We start from the raw sequence: 22,921 nt of genomic DNA, 5'->3' as shown, positions 1-22,921 counted from the left end.
TGAAGCTTAGTCCATCATCTCTTGCTGGTGTTGAAACACCAGTAGTCTCTTAAGCGTTCACAAGCTCAATTCAATGCATAGAAGTACGACCCCAAATCGTTCCCCTCCCTGGCCACACCATGGGAGGAACGTCAGGCTAAGGATGGCAGCGGATCTTATTCGCCCCAGTACCTTGTATTTTCGAGAGCTGATGATGAGTCTTTAATGCCGATGAAGCCTCAGTTTTTTGTTGAGCATTTAGAGGACAAGTTTGGGGAGGTAGAGGGCTTGTCCAAAATAAGATCTGGGTCAGTCTTGATCAAAACATCATCCTCTGCCCAGTCACAAGCATTACTCGCTTGTGACAAGCTGGGGTATGTTTCTGTAACCATCACACCCCATAAGAGCTTAAATATGGTCCAGAGTATCATATTTCACTAAGACCTTTTTTTGCTGTCTGACAATAAGCTGCGCGCCAATTTAGAGTGGTGGTGTGTACATTTCGTCCTACGTGTCTGCCAGGGACCGAGGGATAATCAGGTTTGCCACCGGTGCCTTCATCTTGGCTTTTGAGGGAGATACATTGCCCTAGAAGGTCAAGGTGATGGGCTACTGCTGTGCTGTCAAGCCCTATATCCCTCCTCCGATGCGGTGCTTTAAGTGCTGGAAGTTCAGCCATATGTCTTCCCGCTGTACTTCCAGCGTCACATGTCGCGATTGCGGATGCCCATCACATCCCAATACTCCATGTGCCCCGCCTCCCATCTGTGTCAACTGCGGAGATCACCATTCGCCTTCCTCTCCAGAATACAGGATTCTCCAGACACAATGGAAAATCGTGGAGTAAAAGACCCTGGACCGGCTGACCTACACTGAGGCTAAGAGAAAATTTGAACGCCTACATCTTGTGCGTATGGCATCATCTTATGCCGCTGCTACAACTGTTCTGGCACCATCAGCTCCTCCTACCCCAGTCAAATCTCAAAGCCAGAAGACTACACCTGCCCCCTTGATGGTGAGGGACATTTCCCTCCCTGTTGCTCCTGCACCACCTACTTCGGGAGCAACACCCCCCCCCCCCCCACCCTCCCCCCCAACCATCAGGGACGTCCGTCCCCACTTGTAAGCTGGAGAAGCGCGAGTCTTCTTTGGCTTCCCTCGATGGGAAGGGGGAAACCCCTAGGACCAAGGAAATAGCGGTGGCACCCACACCACCGCTACCTGCAAGCTCTGCATCCGAGGATGGGGTGGAGATTTTGGCATCCACTGAGGACCTAAATCTCGCCAGACCCTCAGGCACAATAGATATAGACTGCTCGGGCAATAAGTCGGTGGCAGCGGGTGATTCTGAGGCATAAACTAACTCATTGAATGTTCCATGCCTTCCCAGTCTAATGATGACTTTATCCTCCAGTGGAATTGCGGCAGTTATTTCCACCACCTGGCTGAGCTACGGCAACTATTAAGTTTTACACCTGCTATCTGTGTTGCCCTTCAGGAAACCTGGTTCCCGTCAATGCGGACCCCTGCCCTCCATGGCTATAAGGGATATTACAGAAACCGTAATGACTATAATAGTGTGTCAGGTGGAGTTTGCGTTTATGTCCTAAACTCAGTCTGTAGTGATCGTTTGACCCTTCAAACCCCTCTTGAAGCTGTGGTTGTCAGAATGACGATGCAGGAAATAACTGTCTGCAATGTATATCTTCCTCCAGATGGTGCAGTGCCCCTGAATGTATAGCTGCACTGATTTATCTGCTCCCTAAACCTTTCCTACTTCTGGGAGATTTTAACTCCCATAACCCTTTGTAGGGTGCCATTGTACTTACTGGCTGAGGCAGAGATGTCTCAGTTCGACCTCTGCCTCTTAAATACTGGGGCTGCCACACATTTCAGTGTGGCTCATGGTAGTTACTCGGCCATTGATTTATCAATTTGCAGCCCAGGACTTCTCCCATCTATCCACTGGGGAGCATATGATGACCTGTTTGGTAGTGACCATTTCCCCATCTTCCTGTCACCGCCCCAGCATCAGGCCCACGGACGCCTGCCCATATGGGCTTTAAACAAGGCAGACTGGGAAACTTTCACCTCTGCTGTCACCGTTGAATCTCCCCCACACGGTAACATCGATGCGATGGCTGAGCAGGTGACTAGGACAACTGTTTCTGCGAAAGAAAACTTGATCCCTCGCTCTTACTGATACCCCCAGTGTATGGCAGTCCCTTGGTGGTCCTGGAAATCACTGATACAACTTAGGAGCATTGGCAAGCTCTTCAGCGGCATAAGCAGCACACTTTCCTGGAGCACCTCATAGCCTTTAAACGGCTCCAACCTATCAAATGACAGAAGCAGGAGTGTTGGTCGAGAGAAATCTCGACCATTGAGTGTCATGTGTAACCTTCCCAAGTCTGGGCAAAGATCAAAAGTGTTTTCGGGTACCAGACCCCAACAGGTGTTCCCAGTGTTACCATAAATGGCGTGTTATCTACTGACGCAACTGCAATTGCCGAGCACATTGATTGAGCCTCTGCATCCAAGAATTACCCCGCAGCCTTTCGCACTCTCAGATGGCGGCTGGAAGGGCATGTCCTCTCATTCACTAATGCCACAGTGAATCCTGTAACGCCCCATTTACAGAATGAGAGCTCCTCAGTGCCCTTGCACATTGCCCGACGTAACTCCTGGGCCTGATCAGATCGACAGCCTGATAATTAAACATCTGTAATCTGTCTACAAGTGACATCTGCTTGTCATCTTCAACCGGATATGGTGCAATGGCGTCTTTCCATTACAATGGCGGAAGAGCACCATCATTCCGGTGCTCAAACCCGGTAAAAACCCACTTGATGTGGATAACTATCAGCCTCACCAACTTTCTTTGTAAGCTGCTGGAACGTATGGTATGTCGGTGGTTGGGTTGGGTCCCGGAGTCATGTGGCCTACTGGCCTCGTGTCGGAGCATTTTCGCCAGGGTCTTCTCTACCACAGATAAACTTGTGTCCCTCGAGTCTGCCATCCGAACAGCCTTTTCCAGATGGCAACACGTGGTTGCTGTCTTTTTTGACTTATGTAAAGCATATGACATGACCTGGCAACATCATATCCTTGCCACATTGTATGAGTGTGGTCACCAAGGCCTGCTCCAGATTTATATCCAAAACTTCTTGTCACTTCGTACTTTTCGTGTCCTAGTTGGTGCCCTCCACAGTTCCATCCATATCCAGGAGAATGGAGTCCCACGGGGCTCTGTATTGAGTGTCTCTATTTTTAGTGGTCACTAACAGTCTAACAGCAGCTGTCGGGCCCTCCGTCTGACCTCCTCTGTATGCACACGGCTTCTGCATTTTGTACTGGTGCTCCAGTACTGGTGTTGCTGAGCGTCGCCTACAGGGAGCCATCCACAAGGTGCAGTCATTGGCTCTAGCACATGGCCTCCAGTTTTCAGCCGCAAAGTCATGTCGTGCACTTCTGTCGGCGTTATACCATTCATCTAGACCTAGAATTTTACCTTCATGATGATTCACTCACTGTAGTGGAGACATATAGATTCTTAGGACTGGTTTTCGAAGCTCGTTTGACTTGACTTCCTCTCCTTCGTCAACTAAGCAGAAGCGCTGGCAGCACTTCAATGACCTCCGTTGCCTGAGCAACACCTGTTGGGGTGCAGATCGCTCTACGCTGCTGGGGCTCTACAGAGCCTTTGTCCAATCCCGAATTGACTATGGGAGTGTCTTTATGGTTCAGCAGCGCCCTCAGCATTGCATTTACTCGAGCACGTGCACCACTGCAGTATTAGACTAGCAACAGGAGCTTTTAAGATGAGTCCAGTCACCAGTGTACTGGTGGAGGCTGGGGTCCCTCCATTGCAGATCAGACGTACACAACTGCTCACCAGTTACGCAGCATGCATTCATAGTTCTCCTGAGCATCTGAATTACCGTCTCCTTTTCCCACCTGCGGCAGTCCATCTCCCACATCGGCGGCCCAGGTCTGGGATAACGATTGCGGTTCGCTTTCGGTCCCTTCTCTCTGAACTGGAGTCCTTCCTTTTATTACCTCTACTTGCGGTCTGTTCATGTATGCCTCCATGGTGTACACCTCGGCCGCAGCTTCGTCTGGACCTGTCATGTGGCCCTAAGGAATCCGTTAACCCTGCGGCTCTCTGATGTCACTTCCTCTCGATTCTTAACTTGTTCTGGGGCTCTGAAGTGGTTTACACCAATGGCTCAATGGCTGATGGTCATGTAAGCTTTCAATATGTTCACAGCGGCCATATTGAACAGCATTCCTTACCCGATGGCTGCAGTGTATTCACTGCAGAGCTGGTGGCCATTTCTCATTCACTTCAGTATCTCCGTTCATGCCCTGGGGAGTCTTTTCTTTTGTGTACTGACTCCTTGAGCAGCCTGAAACTATCGATCAGTGCTACCCTCATCATACTTTGGTAGCGTCCATCCAGGAGTCCATCTATGCCCCGGAATGGTCCATTCGTTCAGTGGTGTTCATCTGGATTCCTGGTCACGTCGGAATCGCAGGAATGAACTTGCTGACAGGCTGGCCAAATAGGCTACACAGAAACCACTTCTGGAGATGGGCATCCCTGCAAGTGACCTGCGTTCGTTATACGCTGCAAGGTTTTTCAGCTTTGGGAGACGAAGTGGCAAAATAACTGTATGCACAACAAACTAAGAGCCATTAAGGGGACCACGAATGTGTGGAAGTCCTCGATGAGGGCCTCTCGCAGGGACTCCATGGTTGTCTGCCAGTTCTGCATTGACCGTGCCTGGGCAACTCTCGGCTACCTCCTACGCCGTGAAGTATCGTTGCGGCACCCGGTTGACAGTTGCCCATATTCTTCTTCTCTGTCCTTTTTTACTGCCCTGTGACGTCATCTTCGGTTGCCGGACTCGTTATCATTGATTTTAGCAGACAGCGTCTCGTTGGCTGATTAAGTTTTACATTTCATCCGTGAGGGTGGGTTTTATCATTCGATCAGAGTTTCAGCACATGTCCTTTGTCCCTCTGTGTCCTCCACCTTGGTGCTTTTAGGGTGGAGGTTTTAATGTGTTGCACAGTGGTTGGCTTTTCCTTTTTATTTTCGTGGTTGGCCAGCCACCGTAATCTGCTTCCTTATTTTACTCTCTTCTAACTGTTTCTTGCATCTCTCTGTTTTCTTGTCCTCTTTTGTTCCTTTCAGTGTTTGCTGCCTTTCCTTTGTTCTTGTGGTCCTTCCTTTCTTTCTCTTTTGTGTTATATGTCTCGTCTGTTTTATTCTCACACGCACATATCCATCCACACATACAGACACAAGCAGACATATTTAAATATGTCTGCTTGTGTCTGTATGTGTGGATGGATATGTGCGTGTGTGCGAGTGTATACCTGTCCTTTTTTTTCCCCCTAAGGTAAGTCTTTCCGCTCCCGGGATTGGAATGACTCCTTACCCTCTCCCTTAAAACCCACTTCCTTTCGTCTTCCCCTCTCCTTCCCTCTTTCCTGATGAGGCAACAGTTTGTTGCGAAAGCTTGAATTTTGTGTGTATGTTTGTGTTTGTTTGTGTGTCTATCGACCTGCCAGCGCTTTCGTTCGGTAAGTCACCTCATCTTTGTTTTTATATATAATTTTTCCCACGAGGAATGTTTCCTTCTATATATTGATAATTTAATTTTTATATATACATAATATTACTATGGTATTTTTGTTTCAGAAATACAAGAAATCAAAATTTGAAGTTGCGTTGATGAAGTTAAAAAAGGTATATAGCTCATCACTCACAGTTTCTCCATCTAAGGGACAGAGGCTGGATGCAAAAGATGTATTTTATTGGAATCGGTAAGGCATTAATATATTAATATAGTTTCACAGCATCCTTTTAACCATAAACTAGTTTATTGGGGTTCAGTATATATATATATAGTCTTTAAATATGTCTGCTTGTGTCTGTATGTGTGGATGGATATGTGTGTGTGTGTGCGAGTGTATACCTGTCCTTTTTTCCCCCTAAGGTAAGTCTTTCCGCTCCTCGGACTGGAATGACTCCTTACCCTCTCCCTTAAAACCCACTTCCTTTCGTCATATATATATATATATATATATATATATATATATATACACACACACACACACACACACACACACAAAATTCTAGCTTTCGCAACTAACGGTTGCCTCGTCAGGAAAGAGGGAAGGAGAGGGAAAGACGAAAGGATTTGGGTTTTAAGGGATAGGGTAAGGAGTCATTCCAATCCCGGGAGCGGAAAGACTTACCTTAGGGGGAAAAAAGGACGGGTATACACTCGTGCGCGCGCGCACACACACATATCCATCCACACATATACAGACACAAGCAGACATATTCAAAGACACAGAGTTTTGGCAGAGATGTCAGTCGAGGCGGAAGTGCAGAGGCAAAGATGTTGGTGAGTGACAGGTGAGGTATGAGCGGCGGCAACTTGAAATTAGCGGAGATTGAGGCCTGGTGGGTAACGGGAAGAGAGGATATATTGAAGAGCAAGTTCCCATCTCCGGAGTTCGGATAGGTTGGTGTTAGTGGGAAGTATCCAGATAACCCGGACGGTGTAGCACTGTGCCAAGATGTGCTGGCCGTGCACCAAGGCATGTTTAGCCACAGGGTGATCTTCATTACCAACAAACATTGTCTACCTGTGTCCATTCATGCAAATGGACAGTTTGTTGCTGGTCATTCCCACATAGAATGCGTCACAGTGTAGGCAGGTCAGTTGGTAAATCATGTGGGTGCTTTCACACGTGGCTCTGCCCTTGATCGTGTACACCCTCCGGGTTACAGGACTGGAGTAGGTGGTGGTGGGAGGGTGCATGGGACAGGTTTTACACCGGGGGCGGTTACAAGGGTAGGAGCCAGAGGGCAGGGAAGGTGGTTTGGAGGTTTCATAGGGATGAACTAAGAGGTTACGAAGGTTAGGTGGACGGCGGAAAGACACTCTTGGTGGAGTGGGGAGGATTTCATGAAGGATGGATTTCATTTCAGGGCAGGATTTGAGGAAGTCGTATCCCTGCTGGAGAGCCACATTCAGAGTCTGGTCCAGTCCCGGTAAGTATCCTGTCACAAGTGGGGCACTTTTTTGTGGTTCTTCTGTGGGAGGTTCTGGGTTTGAGGGGATGAGGAAGTGGCTCTGGTTATTTGCTTCTGTACCAGGTCGGGAGGGTAGTTGCGGGATGCGAAAGCTGTTGTCAGGTTGTTGGTGTAATGGTTCAGGGATTCCGGACTGGAGCAGATTCATTTGCCACGAAGACCTAGGCTGTAGGGAAGGGACCGTTTGATGTGGAATGGGTGGCAGCTGTCATAATGGAGGTACTGTTGCTTGTTGGTGGGTTTGATGTGGACGGAAGTGTGAAGCTGGCCATTGGACAGATGGAGGTCAACGTCAAGGAAAGTGGCGTGGGATTTGGAGTAGGACCAGGTGAATCTGATGGAACCAAAGGAGTTGAGGTTGGATAGGAAATTCTGGAGTTCTTCCTCACTGTGAGTCCAGATCATGAAGATGTCATCAATAAATCTGTACCAAACTTTGGGTTGGCAGGCCTGGGTAACCAAGGAGGCTTCCTCTAAGCGACCCATGAATAGGTTGGCGTACGAGGGGGCCATCCTGGTACCCATGGCTGTTCCTTTTAATTGTTGGTATGTCTGGCCTTCAAAAGTGAAGAAGTTGTGGGTCAGGATGAAGCTGGCTAAGGTAATGAGGAAAGAGGTTTTAGGTAGGGTGGCAGGTGATCGGCGTGAAAGGAAGTGCTCCATCGCAGCGAGGCCCTGGACGTGCGGAATATTTGTGTATAAGGAAGTGGCATCAATGGTTACAAGGATGGTTTCCGGGGGTAACAGATTGGGTAAGGATTCCAGGCGTTCGAGAAAGTGGTTGTGTCTTTGATGAAGGATGGGAGACCATGTAATGGGTTGAAGGTGTCGATCTACGTAGGCAGAGATACGTTCTGTGGGGGCTTGGTAGCCAGCTACAATGGGACGGCCGGGATGATTGGGTTTGTGAATTTTAGGTAGAAGGTAGGGGTGCGGGGTGTCGGTGGGGTCAGGAGGTTGTTGGATTCAGGTGAAAGGTTTTGTAGGGGGCCTAAGGTTCTGAGGATTCCTTGAAGCTCCGCCTGGACCTCAGGAATGGGATTACCTTGGCGTTGACCTCCATCCGTCCAATGGCCAGCTTTACACGTTCGTCCACATCAAACCCACCAACAAGCAACAGTACCTCCATTATGACAGCTGCCCCCCATTCCACATCAAACGGTCCCTTCCCTACAGCCTAGGTCTTCGTGGCAAACGAATCTACTTCAGTCCGGAATCCCTGAACCATTGCACCAACAACCTGACAACAGCTTTCACATCCCGCAACTACCCTCCCGACCTGGTACAGAAGCAAATAACCAGAGCCACTTCCTCATCCCCTCAAACCCAGAACCTCCCACAGAAGAACCACAAAAGTGCCCCACTTGTGACAGGATACTTTCCGGGACTGGATCAGACTCTGAATGTGGCTCTGCAGCCCTGCCCTGCCTCTGCTCTGAAATGAGATCCATCCTTCATGAAATCCTCCCCATTCCACCAAGAGTGTCTTTCCGCCGTCCACCTAACCTTCGTAACCTCTTAGTTCATCCCTATGATGAAATCCCCAAACCACCTTCCTTACCCTCTGGCTCCTACCCTTGTAACTGCCCCCGGTGTAAAACCTGTCCAATGCACCCTCCCACCACCACCACCTACTCCAGTCCTGTAACCCGGAAGGTGTACACGATCAAAGGCAGAGCCACGTGTGAAAGCACCCACGTGATTTACCAACTGACCTGCCTACACTGTGAAGCTTTCTATGTGGGAATGACCTGCAACAAACTGTCCATTCGCATGAATGGACACAGGCAGACAGTGTTTGTTGGTAATGAGGATCACCCTGTGGCTAAACATGCCTTGGTGCACAGCCAGCACATCTTGGCACAGTGTTACACCGTCCGGGTTATCTGGATACTTCCCACTAACACCAACCTGTCAGAATTCCAGAGATGGGAACTTGCCCTTCAGTATATCCTCTCTTCTCGTTATCTGCCAGGCCTCAACCTCCGCTAATTTCAAGTTGCCGCCGCTCATACCTCACCTGTCTTTCAACAACATCTTTGCCTCTGTACTTCCGCCTTGACTGACATCTCTGCCCAAACTCTTTGCCTTTAAAAATGTCTGCTTGTGTCTGTGTATGTGCGGATGGATATGTGTGTGTGTGTGTGTGTGTGTGTGTGTGTGTGTGTGTGTGTGTGTGTGTGTGTGCGTGTGCGCGCGTGAGTGTATACCTGTCCTTTTTTCCCCCTAAGGTAATTCTTTCCGCTCCCGGGATTGGAATGACTCCTTACCCTCTCCATTAAAACCCACATCCTTTCGTCTTTCCCTCTCCTTCCCTCTTTCCTGACGAAGCAACCATTGGTTGCGAAAGCTAGAATTTTGTTTGTATGTATGTGTTTGTTTGTGTTTCTGTCGACCTGCCAGCGCTTTCATATGGTAAGTCACATCATCTTTGTTTTTATATACACACACACACACACACAATAGAAAGAAACATTCCACATGGGAAAAATATATTAAAAAAGATGCTGCAACTTACCAAACGAGAAAGCGCTGGTAGATACACACACACACACACACACACACACACACACACACACACACAAAAACTTCAAGCTTTCACAACCCACGGTAGCTTCTTTCCTGATGAAGCAACCGTGGGGTGCAAAAGCTTGATATTTGTGTGTGTGTTTTTATTGTGTCTATCTACCAGTGCTTTCCCATTCGGTATATGTATATTAACTGCACTGCAATACTCCTGATAGGAGAAAGATATATTTTTTTGCTCTGAAACACTTCAAGCCAGATGTCATAAAATCTTATCTAACTACGAAGTTGTTTAAATTTCCACGTCTAGATACCTTAATCACTTTTTGACTGCACAGTACTGTCTGTGTGAACATAGTTTTCCATTTAGTACAATATTCCAATTGCCAGTGTCCTGCCTAACCGCAATATTGTTGCTTAAGTCACAATGTAGATACTTTAATTATTACCATGCCATTAACTATTTCTGACATAGAGCTGTTTAGGTTTTTTTCCCCCCTCCCATCAATCTAAATCTATATCGATATCTACATCTACATTTATACTATGCAAACCACAGTGAGGTGCATGCCCGTACACCAACTGTTATTTTCTGTTGCCTGTGGAAGGTGGGAAGATTAAGGTTAATGTTTGTTGGCTACAAGGTGATTTAATAAGAAGCACTAGCTAAATCGGGTTTTGAAAGGAGCAGTCCCTGTTTTTGTCTTCATTGGGTTAGGAAAATTGGAACTAACTTAAATCTAGATGGCTGGGTGGGGGTTTGAACTGACTGCACACAACTACAGGATTGCTTTAGCTGTAAAAGTACCCTTTGCAGTGCTGCACAGTTTCTGCGCTCTGTAATATTTTCTGGAGTTCTTACCCTTACTCACAGATTACATACTTTTTATGACTTCTTAAATAATTATAGTTAATGGTTTGTGCTCGCTTTGTATCTGTATATCTGGAATTCTGAGATAAAAACAATTGTTTTAAAGATATACTCTCTAAATTTTGTTTCAGAAACATTCACATTCAAGAGAGTAGGGTTCAGAGTCCAATCGTTGATACTCAGATTTCCTATTGTTCTTAAATGTGCTATTTCAGCTTGGGTACCCGACTCAATAGCTGTGGCGGGCAAATGATTTTGACATGCGATATTAGATGTTAAAGTTTGACCAATGCAAAACTACAAGCTTTTCATTAACTTTGTGAAATGTATCCTTTTGTGCTATTAAAAAATGACAAAATATTTGCTGTCAGAGCATATGATATTCCAAAATGCTAAACAAGAAGAATGACCTAGTTGACCATTGCTGCAGTCCTGCCAGGGCTTTAGACCATGTTGATTATAAAATTTTACTAGGGAAATCAAAACACTATGGTGTTAAGAACTTTCATGTTATGTAGTGGAAAATAGAAATTAGAGGGTCATATTCAAAAATGATATATGACAATCCAAAATTTAATTTGATGTAGGGAAACATTAATGATGATGATCCTCATATTTCAGTATTTGACAAAATCCTGCTCATTTTACATCAATAATTTATCAAAGACACTGGAGGGCAAGTATACTAACAAGGGGCCCAAACACCATGACACCAAACAGAACCAGAAGTATAATATACCACACTCTTAATGGTCAAAGCAAGGAAGTTGTCGTAACCTTTCTATAGAAACTCATATTATGCAGCTTCAAACAAATTGAGTGACACACACTTGAAGTTGAGCTAAATGGGTTCACACTTTATTTACTCCATGCATGAAATTCATGTGCATCCAGGTGGTTAATAAAGTGAGGTGGCACCAGCATGTAGATAAGTTAACCAAAACACTCTGCCAGGTTTCCACTTAAAATTTTCTCTCATTGTGTTGACCTGCAGCAGAATGGCTAGCATACTTAGCATGCCTTTGCTCAGTACCATCCTTTAGTGTATTCCTCTGGAACTTTGCAGCTAATGCAGGAGCCACTCCTGGGACTGCTGAATTATTGAACTTGTGTGACAATATATTTGCTCAGTAATGGTATTTATGGTAGTTAATAAGAGTGATAGACTGAAATTTACAACCACAGTAACAGAAGTTAAAATAATTCCACATAAACTATGAATCTGTGTCTAGGGTCTAGAAGGGAGTTTCCAATTGTGGTGCAAAAACCTGTAACATGTTGGTTATCTAGCAGAAGATGGGAAATTTACAAAATTAAAATGAGAAATTTCTGTAATTTATCAGAATTGGACTTGCAGATTTAAATTCTTGTGAACAAAAAACTTCATATTAAACATGCTTTTAATGTTTCCAGTATACAGACAGTGTGCAGTGCTTTCTGAAATCATTGAAATTATATAGCTGCTTTTCTTGTAAAATTCACACAAGGTGATTCCGTGAAGTTACAAACTTTCAGGGATGACTGAGGAGAATGGATGTTTCAGTTTAACCCTTTAACTGCTCTGAACGTGTTAATGCGCGCACCTTTGTACCTGTCCCTGTGTGCTCTGAACGTGTTTACACGTGCCACCAGTCCTTCTACCTGGTACTCTGAACGTGTCTACACGTAGACATGTTCACAGTAGGACTGGTGGCGCACATAAACATGTTCAGAGCACACAGGGACAGATACAGAGGCACGCGCGTTAACACGTCCAGAGCAGTTAAAGGGTTAAGGTAAGAGTCCCTAGTCAAAAAATGAGAGTCCAAAGTTATAAGTGAAAATTGTTCTGTTACCTCTGACTACCTTTCTGTTACCTTGACTAGAAGAAGGGATCGGTTGGTAGGACGTTTTGAGGCATCAAGGAATCACAAATTTAGCATTGGAGGGCAGCGTGGAGGGTAAAAATCGTAGAGGGAGACCAAGAGATGAATACACTAAGCAGATTCAGAAGGATGTAGGTTGCAGTAAGTACTGGGAGATGAAGAAGCTTGCACAGGATAGAGTAGCATGGAGAACTGCATCAAACCAGTCTCAGGACTGAAGACCACAACAACAACAACAACAACACCTCTGACTGTGGAATACATGTACTGATATTGTTGCTAAGATCGTAGGGAAGGCTTTCAGAGGAAGTATTATAAACCAAACCAAGAAAAAATTCTAATAAAAATGGGCTCTAAGAGCCATAAGCACTTCTTCCATAGAAGATATGTTATCACAGTAGCGAAGAAGAATGAGGCCCCTAGCACTTCAGGTATGCTTTTTAAAACTTATATTTACTGTACTTTTTTCTTGTGTTGATCAATGCTACCTCCTCCAAAAATAAGGAAACCAAAGAGCTTGCGGTAGGAAAAAGTTTTTCGTGGTATCGAAGATGAAAAATTGCTCATAGCTGTGAGGTGTGCATTTTAGAGCTCGCATGTTTTTTCCTTGTTTTGGTCCAAACTACCACCCTGTACATGTATTCCACTATCAAATGTACCAGAAAACATTTTTCTATTTAGGTTCTGTCGTTTCTGCCACAGGATCTATCATCTCAGATTGATAAATGTACCAGAATCTGTCACCCTTGAACATTTGTAACATCATGGAATCACCCTGTATGTCAAGTAAATCTCATAATTGTCAGTATGAATAGATTAGCATCATGTGTTATTGGTTGTTAATATATTTAACATAAGTATCCTTTAATAAATGCCTCTGTCTGTTAATGAATGACATTACTTGTTCCACATCCCTGAAGGCTCTCGTTCATTACGCTGTGTGATTGCGTGAATGAATTTGCACTAGTCAGACAGAACTGTGTTTTCAACAAAATGAAGATTCTTTAGATACAGTCCATTAACTGCTATTTTTCGTCATTTTCTCAGTTTAAGGTTCTGAAAACTGCCTCTAGAGCTACTGAGAGCAGTTTTGGATATATCATTTCTCCATGACTGACTCATAAATTCTAAATTTCTCACTACCCTGGTGAAGTCCAATGGAGGTTGTAACACGGACTTATAGTTTCTTCTGTATACTAACAGTGTAGGTTTCGTTGTATTGTCCTGTTTCATTCTCTTGTTTCTTTGTACTACATCCATTTCTTGACACCAGCGTGTTCCTTTGTCTTCTCAAAATGTAATATTCCCCCTTTGATGTTGGTGTTAATCATCCCCCCCCCCCCCCCCCCCCCCACTGCCCTTGTGAGGTAGAATCATACAACATTGTCAAAATTTTGGCAAAGTGTCATCTTCTCTAAATATTAAAAAAAAAAAATTGTCAGTTGTGTTAGTAATACATTTCCTCAAACATTAATAATTGTTTACAACACTTTCCCTTCCTTCGAACTTTAAATGGCTTTATACACCAGATCTGATGTTACTTCCAGAATGTAATTATTTTTGTTATTAACTAGTTGTCCTTTATTTAACTATAAAAAATTTAAGAATCATGGAATGCTTGAACAGTTTTTGTCTGTTGTTAATTACTGTGCACATAAACTGATGAAATGTATTCACAGTGGAAGTTCTGTTCTGTCTTGTCCTGTCCTGTTTTCTTCACATTGTTACTATTTTTCAGCAGTTTCTTACCAATTTACAGTGTATCTTCTCATATCTGCTGCCACATTTCTAAATAGTTTTGTTTAATTCAGCATATTGTATCATTTGCTTCTGTTTTATAGAAGTCTCATTACATTACATTTCCTTTCCTCTGCATTCTTCATATTTGCCTGTTCTGATGTTGGCACAAGTACATCTGTTAAATAATGATTGCTTTTGTCTCTCTGTATAATATTTAGTTTCTAAGGCGGTGCCCTTTGCGCTTGATTCAGTCTGGTACACTTCTTTATTCTTAAATAATTTCCCATGGTCTAAATTTCTCACATCCTGCTTGGTGAGTATTTTTCTTTCTAACTTTACAGTAAAACCCCACTGTTACACTTTTCAAGGGACTTCAGAAAAATGGTGTAAAATGTGGGAAATAATGTTTCAAAATGTAAAAGCTAGGCACAGGATACCCCCTTGCACTTTATGTATGATATATGTGCATAAAACATCAAAAGACTTGTCAGGGACTTGTTTATTATCTGATGAAGGTTTATTATCTAATAAAAATTGTTGATGTAACTGGAACTGATAACTCTCTGGGAAGTAGAAACGTTTGACTCAATTTCATGTCATAATCAATGTTTTTGAAAACCTGCAGCTGTCATTCACTATAAAATGAAATAATGCACTAGTTACGTATTTTTTCATGCTTAACATGATGCGTTCCGAGAATTTTTTCTCATTGTCAAGTGGAGGTGTGTACATAAGTATTTTTGTGTAGTGTTTGAATATGTGGTGTTCTGCGTCGCTTGCACTGTAGTCGTCTTTTTGAGGTTATCAGGTACTGTGCCTCATCAGTTATGTAGAAAACCACACACCACACACACAGTCATTCACATCGTGTGTTTGTGTAACATCACAAAAAATACATATGTAAATACTGCACTTGACAACGAGAATAAATTCTCAAAACATGTTTTGCTCAGCGCGCTCCAAGAGGCCATATACTGAAACGTGCTTAAATATGGTTCAACAAAGGTGTCATGATCACAACAATTACGAAACTGCGTTTGCGCAGTAGAGACAGCTTGGAAATGGTTGTGGTTGGTCAGGATATCTTCGTTCGAATGAATCTAATTACTCCCATCAGCCACCATGCAAAGTGGAGTTTGGCAGTGACAGGAGATATGGCACAAATTGTTCAAACTTTTACACCTGTACCAGTTCAAATCCGCTGAGTAGTCCCCTGGCGTCAAGAAACTTAACCACGCAATATTTGTAAACATACTGGATGGGCAACATCATGCCAGCATCATTTTTTCTCCACAAACATTTTTGCATAATGCATAAATTGCGGGAAAATTATGACACAAAAGCAGGTGCAAATTAACATTGTGGACATAGGAAATTTGATGGGACCGATTAAAAAATCTCGTAAACAGCAGGAAAATGTTAATTCCGTGAATGTAAAAGTGGCACTATTCTTGATATATATCTTTGTCCTAAACTGCAAGAGCTTACAATCCTTAAAATTCAAAAGTGATTAAGGCCATCACTTCCAGTATAATTTCTAATTTCTTTGTTATTTGATGAAATATCAGTCTCATTTGTTTTTTTGTTCCATTTGCCCTTTCCAAGTCCATTTTGTGTTTCTTTTCTTGTGGAAGAGTGTTCTGCCAACATACGAGCTCTTTCAGTTCTGGTATTATGACCAAAGTTTACAACTAAAGAATCATGTTGTAATTTTCATCCTACTTTAGCATTAAAAACCTCCATTATCAGTTTGTCGTGAGATATACATCTATACTATACCAACCGTCATGAGGTGCATGGCAGAGGGTACGTCCCATTGCACCAGTTATTAGGGTTTCTCCCTGTTCCATTCACGTATGGAGTGCGGGAAGAATGACTGTTTGAATGCTTCTGTTCCTCCAATAATTATTCTCATCTTATCTTCAAGATACCTAAATGAGTGATGTGTAGGGGGTTGTAGTATATTGTTAGAGTAATCCTGTAAGCTGGTTTTTGAAACTTTGTTAATAGACTTTCTCAGGATAGTTTACCTCTGTCTCGGAGTCTTCCAGTTCATTTCCTTCAGTATCTCTTTGACTCTCTCCCACTAATTACTCAAACCTATGAGTATTCATGCTGTCCTACTCTGTGTATGTTCAATATCCCCTGTTAGGCTTATCTGGTAAGGGTCCCACACACTTGTACAATATTCTAGAACTGGTCGCACAAGTGATTTGTAAGCAATCTCCTTTGTAGAGTGATTGCACTTACCCAGTATTCTATCAATAAACTGAAGTCTACCACCTGCTTTACTCATTCCATTTCATATACCTACAAAATGTTACACCCAGATATTTGTACGAGTTGGCCCACTCCAGCAGTGACTCTTTTTGTTTTGTGAAGTGCAAAATTTAAATTTCTGAACATTTGGTGCAAGTTGCCAATCTCTGCAACAAGGCATGACTGAATATTTATGCAGCTTCTTTCAGATAGTACTGAATTACAGAGAACTGCATCATCTGCAAAAAGCCTGATTTTACTATTAATATTGTCTGAAAGATCATTAATATACAATATGAACAGCAAGAGTCCCAGTATACAGGGTGACACAGAGTAACGGGAATGTTTGAAATGAGTAGTGGCAGCCACGGGCAGGTGGCAGTTAGCGAGTAAATAGTGCGCCATTTCGGTAATCATGGATTAGTGAAACGGACAACAGCATGTGTTAGCCATAAACAGTGATAGTTTGATAGGGGCGCAGAGGGAGTTTTGATGTTTCTATAATTTAGGACCTCATGACGTCGTTCTGTCGAAATGTGTGATAAAATGTTCTATTAATAACTTGGAAGAGGCTGGATCGGCCCACAAAAAGAAACTAACAGGACGACCAAGAAGTGTGCATTCTCCAGCGAACATTGATGTTGTATGAGAGTCTGTCTTACGGAGCTCATGGCGTTCAATTCGTAAGCAAGCAGCAGTGGTTGGAATGTCCTGGGAGGGTGCCCACAAAATTCTTCATCGTAATTTGAAATTTCATCTGTACAAACTACAGATGGTGCAACAATTGAAGGACAAAATTACCAGTTACGATTGGGATTCTGTCAACAAATGATAACAAAAATAAACAATGATGATGAATTTCTAAACAAGTTGTGGATGTCAGATGATGCACATTTTCATCTCACCGGTTATGTGAATAAACAGAACTACCGTTACTGGGCAAACACAAATCCTAATGATGATCATGAGTGCCCTTTACATGCTAGTAAAGTGACAGTATGGTGTGGTGTTTCATCACATGGGATTATCGGACCATATTTTTTCGCAAATAAAAGGGGAAACACAATCTCAGTGCCGATCGTTACATGGAGATGTTACGAACTTTCGTTACACCTGCATTGAACAACTTTCCAAACGTTCAAAAAGCCTTGTTCCAACAGGACTGAGCGACATCTCACACTGCACGGCAATCAATGACATGTGCGAGAATTGTTTGGCAACTGTGTGATCTCATGATTTGGTAACATTCCCTGGCCCCTTAGACCATCAGATTTATCCGTTTGTGATTATTCCTCCCCCTGGATGAGTTTAAACAGAAAATTTGGGATGCAATTCACAGTATCCCAGCTGAGATGTTGCAGCGGTCAATGAGGAATCTCATCAGCAGATTTCACGAATGTATTCGTATAGGATGAAGCCAACTAAAGGACGTAATTTTTAAAAAATGATAAATGACATCAGTGTTTCGTAAATCGCAAAGTTGAAGATTTCAGTTACTATGAATGCAATTTCTTTCCTTCATAACTTCTAGTTTTACTGGATTGCGGAAATGTTCCTGTTTTTCTGTCACCCTGTACTTCCTTGGGGCACACCCAAAGTTACTTCTACATCTAACAATGAGATTTGCTGGTGTTCACTACTTTTCGTATCCGTCATCAGAATGTGAGCATGATTTCAGCAATTTCTTTAATATCTTTTCTTTATTTTTAAAATAACTCTTCCTCTTTCCTGTAGTACAGTTTTTAATTTTACCATAAAGCAGTTGGGTTTCTGAGGTCCACATTGTTGGCTGTTTAGCCAAACTTTGTGTAACATGGACTGGGTGCAGAAATAATTTGGTATGCCACAAGACCAATTAGTCCCAAAATTCTTTAACTTTAACTAGAACACCAATGCCCCAACAACCCTACCCATGATACTGTAGCCCACCAGAGTTTGGCAGGATATGTAAATATTGTTGACAATTAACAAAGATGGACAGCTGTTTCAGCAAAGTCCTGAGTGCTTAAGAATCTTGGCACTTGGCAGCGACATGGCCATTTCACATGCTGATCATGGACCATCAACAGGTATCACTCTTTGTGATTCCCATTACCTATAAAATGACCCATCAAGTTTGTTACCTTATGGAAAGAAACTTCCATAGAAACGCTGACTACTGCATGATGTGTACAGAATGATGCTATAGGGCTAGAGATTATTGTTACGTAATGTCAGAAGGTTAATGGAATCCCTGTCAGATTCCCTATATAGAATTTGCAGCCGAGTCAACCCATTTTTCAACCAAAATATACCGTAGATCCTCTGACTACAAAATTGTGCCCTGTAGTTGAGAGAAAGTACAGGTACTACCAGTTTACAAGAAGGGTTACACAGGTAATTCACAAAACTATCGTCCAGTATCATCGTCATCATCCTTCTATGGTATAGTCTTTACAACAAAATAATGAGGTATTTGTTTTGTAAATAAAAATTTCATTTTCTTGTTGCACTGGAATTTATTTCTCTCAGATGCCTTTTTTATCCATCTTGAGTGGGAAGATTCCATTGTGATAGATGACGCTGTAATAGTCACAAACGTATAAGTACGTTGTATCATGTAACATTCAGCCAGTGCTAGCGAAAAAAGTGGTCCAACTAAAACATTCATATTTCTTTACGTACTACATGAATATGTAATAAAAAATGGGGGTTCCTATTTAAAAAATCGCAGTTGATATCCGGTTGACCTATAGCAGCGCTATCTGCTTTCCCCCTTAAAGTTGGACGAATTTCTTTCTTTGTAGTTTTTTCGTTTGATGCTTATTTCGTGAGATATTTTGCCCGGTCACTATCAATGGACCACCCTGTATAGGCAGATCTTGGCAAGTTTTGAAAGTGGCGCAGTGGTTGACAACTTATTTCAAACGTTCAGAAACGCAAAGTTGCACATTTCGTGTAAGGCAAAAAATGCAATATTCCGTGTCTAAAATACACTGTAGGTGCTAAAAAGCTTGAACTTCTGTCATCTGATTGTGCAGTAGAAGCTCGAAGTCTGGAATTTAGCATGATATGCTATTGTGTAAATAAATACTAGTCTTATCCAATCTGTGTGCCATACATTCTTGAATTACCATACAATTAACTTCTCATAATAAACTTTTTTTATTTTTTATTTTATTTTATTTATTTATTTATTTTTATGAGAACATTACAATAACTGCTTAACCCAGAATCTCCAAATAAACATAACCTTGAACACATTCCAAAAAATTCATTTGCTTTCTCCAGTCTTATTTCAATGTTTCAGTGCAGCTTTAGCTCCAGAGCCAAGATTACTCTGACCTAGGATGATGATACATGGAGCTGGTATTTCCTTTCACGAAGTTGTTGTGATTACCATCCCACCTGAACGATGTGCGCCATCCCTTGAGGTTGTGCTCACCTGTTTATTAAATAATTGTACCAATTCATGTGTTCATGAGCATCCTTTATCAGAAAGGTCAATGTAGGATTACGCATCACTCTTCCAGTTGGATATGTAACAACACATTTCGTGAAAAGCTCTCGTATTAACCATCGTAGAATATTGCTGACGTGGTTGGGACTCGTATCAGATAGATCAAATGAAGGATGTTGAAAATATAAAAAGGCCAACATGACTAGTGATGAGTTTGTATGACTTGCAGGATGCATAACTGAAATGCTGAAGAACTTGAAGAAAAGACATAATCCATTTTATGAAATTGTATTTTGTTTAAAGATCCAGTATGGGCAAAGGAAAATACTACAGTCCCTTACATAATGCACTCACATTGACTGTGTAGACAAGATCAACTAATTACAGCAGCACATCCACATTTAAGCAGTCTTTTTCATACGTTCATTACACTAATGAGATGGGGAGAAACCCAGTTATATGGTGCAATGGGAAGCCATGCACTTCAGAGTGGTTTGCAGAATGGATGTAGATGCACACTATGAACATCTAAATCAAGCACTATGATCTACCATTGCTGCTTCCCTTAATGTTTAGCAAAGTGTAGTTAAAGGCCTTCCTCCCACTTCTTAGTAGCAACCTTTTGCATTGTACATTTTGTTGTTATTTACTTCATTAGCTGTATCTTATTATTGATAAATAATGAAGTTTAAATTTATTGTTTGATCTTATAACAGGTACAATCAGAAGTTTGATTCTGTATATTTTATTATTAATATTGATTTTGTGAACACATTTTTATAATTTCAATACACTGGAGATTTTATTTTCTTAATGCATTTTTTAATATTTACCTTTGCTTTCAGCAGTTTGCAGAAACGAGAATGGACAAGTAACAGCATCAGGTGTGATGGGTGCAACCTGCTGTTTATGAATTTGAACAGGCTACGTTCACACAGAGCAGTAGTTCATAGTCGTTTGCATTTTAAGTGTCAGATGTGTAGCAAACTCTTTGGGCAACAAAATAGTTTGAAGCAGCACATCGCAATTCACAGAAAAAGATATACTTGCAAAATATGTTTTGAGTCATTGCCAACATACCAGCTAATGCTTTCACATCGGAGATCTCATATCAAGAAGGCACCTAACTCAAGTGAGATACCTGATGATAAAGATCTGAATACTGTGCCTTGTATACCTGAAAACAGAGACACCAATGTTTGTATTACTCCTGAAACCACAAAAACAGAAGAATCACCTGCACAAGTGAAAATTGAGTCAGAGACTTCCATTGAAACTGTATTAGGCAGTGAAGTTTTAAACACAAGCAAAGATGAACAATCACTGCCCGAAACTGGAGGTGAAACTACAATCTATGAATTCTCAGATGAAAGGCTCAGTGCTGCAACAGACCCTAAAGTTAAGTTTGTGGAGTCTTCTGACTTAACTAATAATAGAGATGAAGCTGAACAGAAATTTCATCCTTTAACAGAGGTTGAAGCTCCATTATTAAATATTATCACTCCTTTATCTGGTGGCATTGACAGAAGAGGACAAATATTTCAGGAACCTGAAATTGTGGAAGCTGTTAATTCCATTAAAGAAGACAGCTTACAGTATGAGCATCAAATATGTCAAGTTGAATATGACTCAACTTTTGTTGACCATTCTACTGTGCATGAGATTGTTACATTTGTTGACAGTGAGGCGTCAAATAATAGTACTGAACTCTATCACTGTTCGACCTGTAATAAAATATTTACTACCGAATTGGCTTACAGGAATCATGCATCAAAACATTCTATGGAGAAAAAATTTGTTTGTGGTACTTGTAAGAGACCATTTGCACATCAGTGGGCTCTTGACAGTCATTTAAGAATACACTCAGATGAGAAACCATTTGCTTGCAATTACTGTGGTGAAAAATTTTTGTTCAAGCGATCATTAGTTGTACATGAGCGTATACATACTGAAAACAAATCTTTTAAATGCAATGTATGTGATAAATGTTTTAACTCTGTAACAAGACTGAAGCAGCATATCATTACACATTCAGATGACTGGCCATTTCGATGTACATTTTGTTCCAAAGAATTTAGACGCAGAGAAGCTTTGAAAAATCATGTAGCAAAACACACAGATGAATGTAAATTATGTAATCACAAACCTGATGTAAAAGGAAGAAAAGAGGGTAATGACATACTAGAAGAAGTTGCTGATAGTAAAATGGAGGAACCAGGCTCTTCCTCAGATAACACAATTATCTTTGGTGAATTTGGTTCATCAGATATTGTTATTGAAAGCCATGCAGATTCCACACCTTTGATAAATGACAGTAATGTTGCTTGTGAATATGTCATTTGATAAGAATTTGAAGGAAACTTTGTCTCTCAAGATCAATACAGAATTGTACCATAAAATTGTATGACGGAGTTAGACATCCATTGTATTAATTTGCCTGCTTCAGTTCAGAAGCCAAACCCATTTTGCCTGTAATAGAACTGTAAATTTTATTGTAATTATCTTTTCTATGTGTTACTTGTGTATAATATATTTTGTAATGAAATTTTCAGCTTCATAGTATGACTTTATTTCTACCATCACTACTCGGTAAAGTAATGTAAATTTTGACACAAATAAGAACTGTGAGACTGTTTCGCCAAAGCAAAACAATTTTGTATACATTATTTGTTCAGTATTCTTTTCTGATACATGTGTCTTGTTATTCATGAATTTGTCAACAGTGTTTCTGAACTGTCATTATCATGATGTGTGTTAATTATTGGGGATAACTGGAATCAATTTTTAGACACTCATTATATGCAGACCTGCAGAAATGTAATGGCTCCAAATTTCCGAATTTATGTGGGAACTGTTAAAAGCTTTTTAAGTAAAATGAATGTTATTAACGTTGTACATCTGTATTCTTTCCCAACTAGAGACCAGTTTGTTAATTCTGCCACTGCAGAATGTTTGACTTTGTTGACAGCCAAATCTCATCTCTGCTTGCACCACTTCATCACAATTAAAGTGAAGTCCTTGAGATGGGTGAAAATGTGATGGAGTCAAGTCAGAACTGTACGTAGAACAGTTGATAACAGTGAACCCAATGCACCTGGCACTTGTGTGTGATTTGGTGGTTTGCT

General features: G+C 41.8%; 1 protein-coding gene across 2 annotated transcripts in view; it reads left to right on the top strand.

Annotated features, from left to right (window-relative positions):
- LOC124786113 (zinc finger protein 91-like) overlaps positions 1-22,331 on the top strand; it is a 46,802-nt gene extending 24,471 nt beyond the window's left edge. Inside the window, exons 6-7 of one of the 2 annotated variants that reach the window (XM_047254236.1) lie at positions 5,690-5,814; positions 20,642-22,331. In XM_047254236.1, coding sequence (XP_047110192.1) covers positions 5,690-5,814; positions 20,642-22,139 — 1,623 coding nt within the window. In that variant the 3' untranslated portion in view covers positions 22,140-22,331. The remainder of the gene's footprint in view (positions 1-5,689; positions 5,815-20,641) is intronic. The other variant, XM_047254237.1, reaches the window with a different exon arrangement.
- The last annotated feature ends 590 nt before the right edge of the window (positions 22,332-22,921 follow it).

Source organism: Schistocerca piceifrons, chromosome 1, assembly GCF_021461385.2.
Source record: "Schistocerca piceifrons isolate TAMUIC-IGC-003096 chromosome 1, iqSchPice1.1, whole genome shotgun sequence".
Taxonomy (NCBI): domain Eukaryota; kingdom Metazoa; phylum Arthropoda; class Insecta; order Orthoptera; family Acrididae; genus Schistocerca; species Schistocerca piceifrons.
The sequence above is the reverse complement of the archived record's forward strand: the minus strand, read 5'-3'. Positions and strand labels throughout refer to the sequence as shown.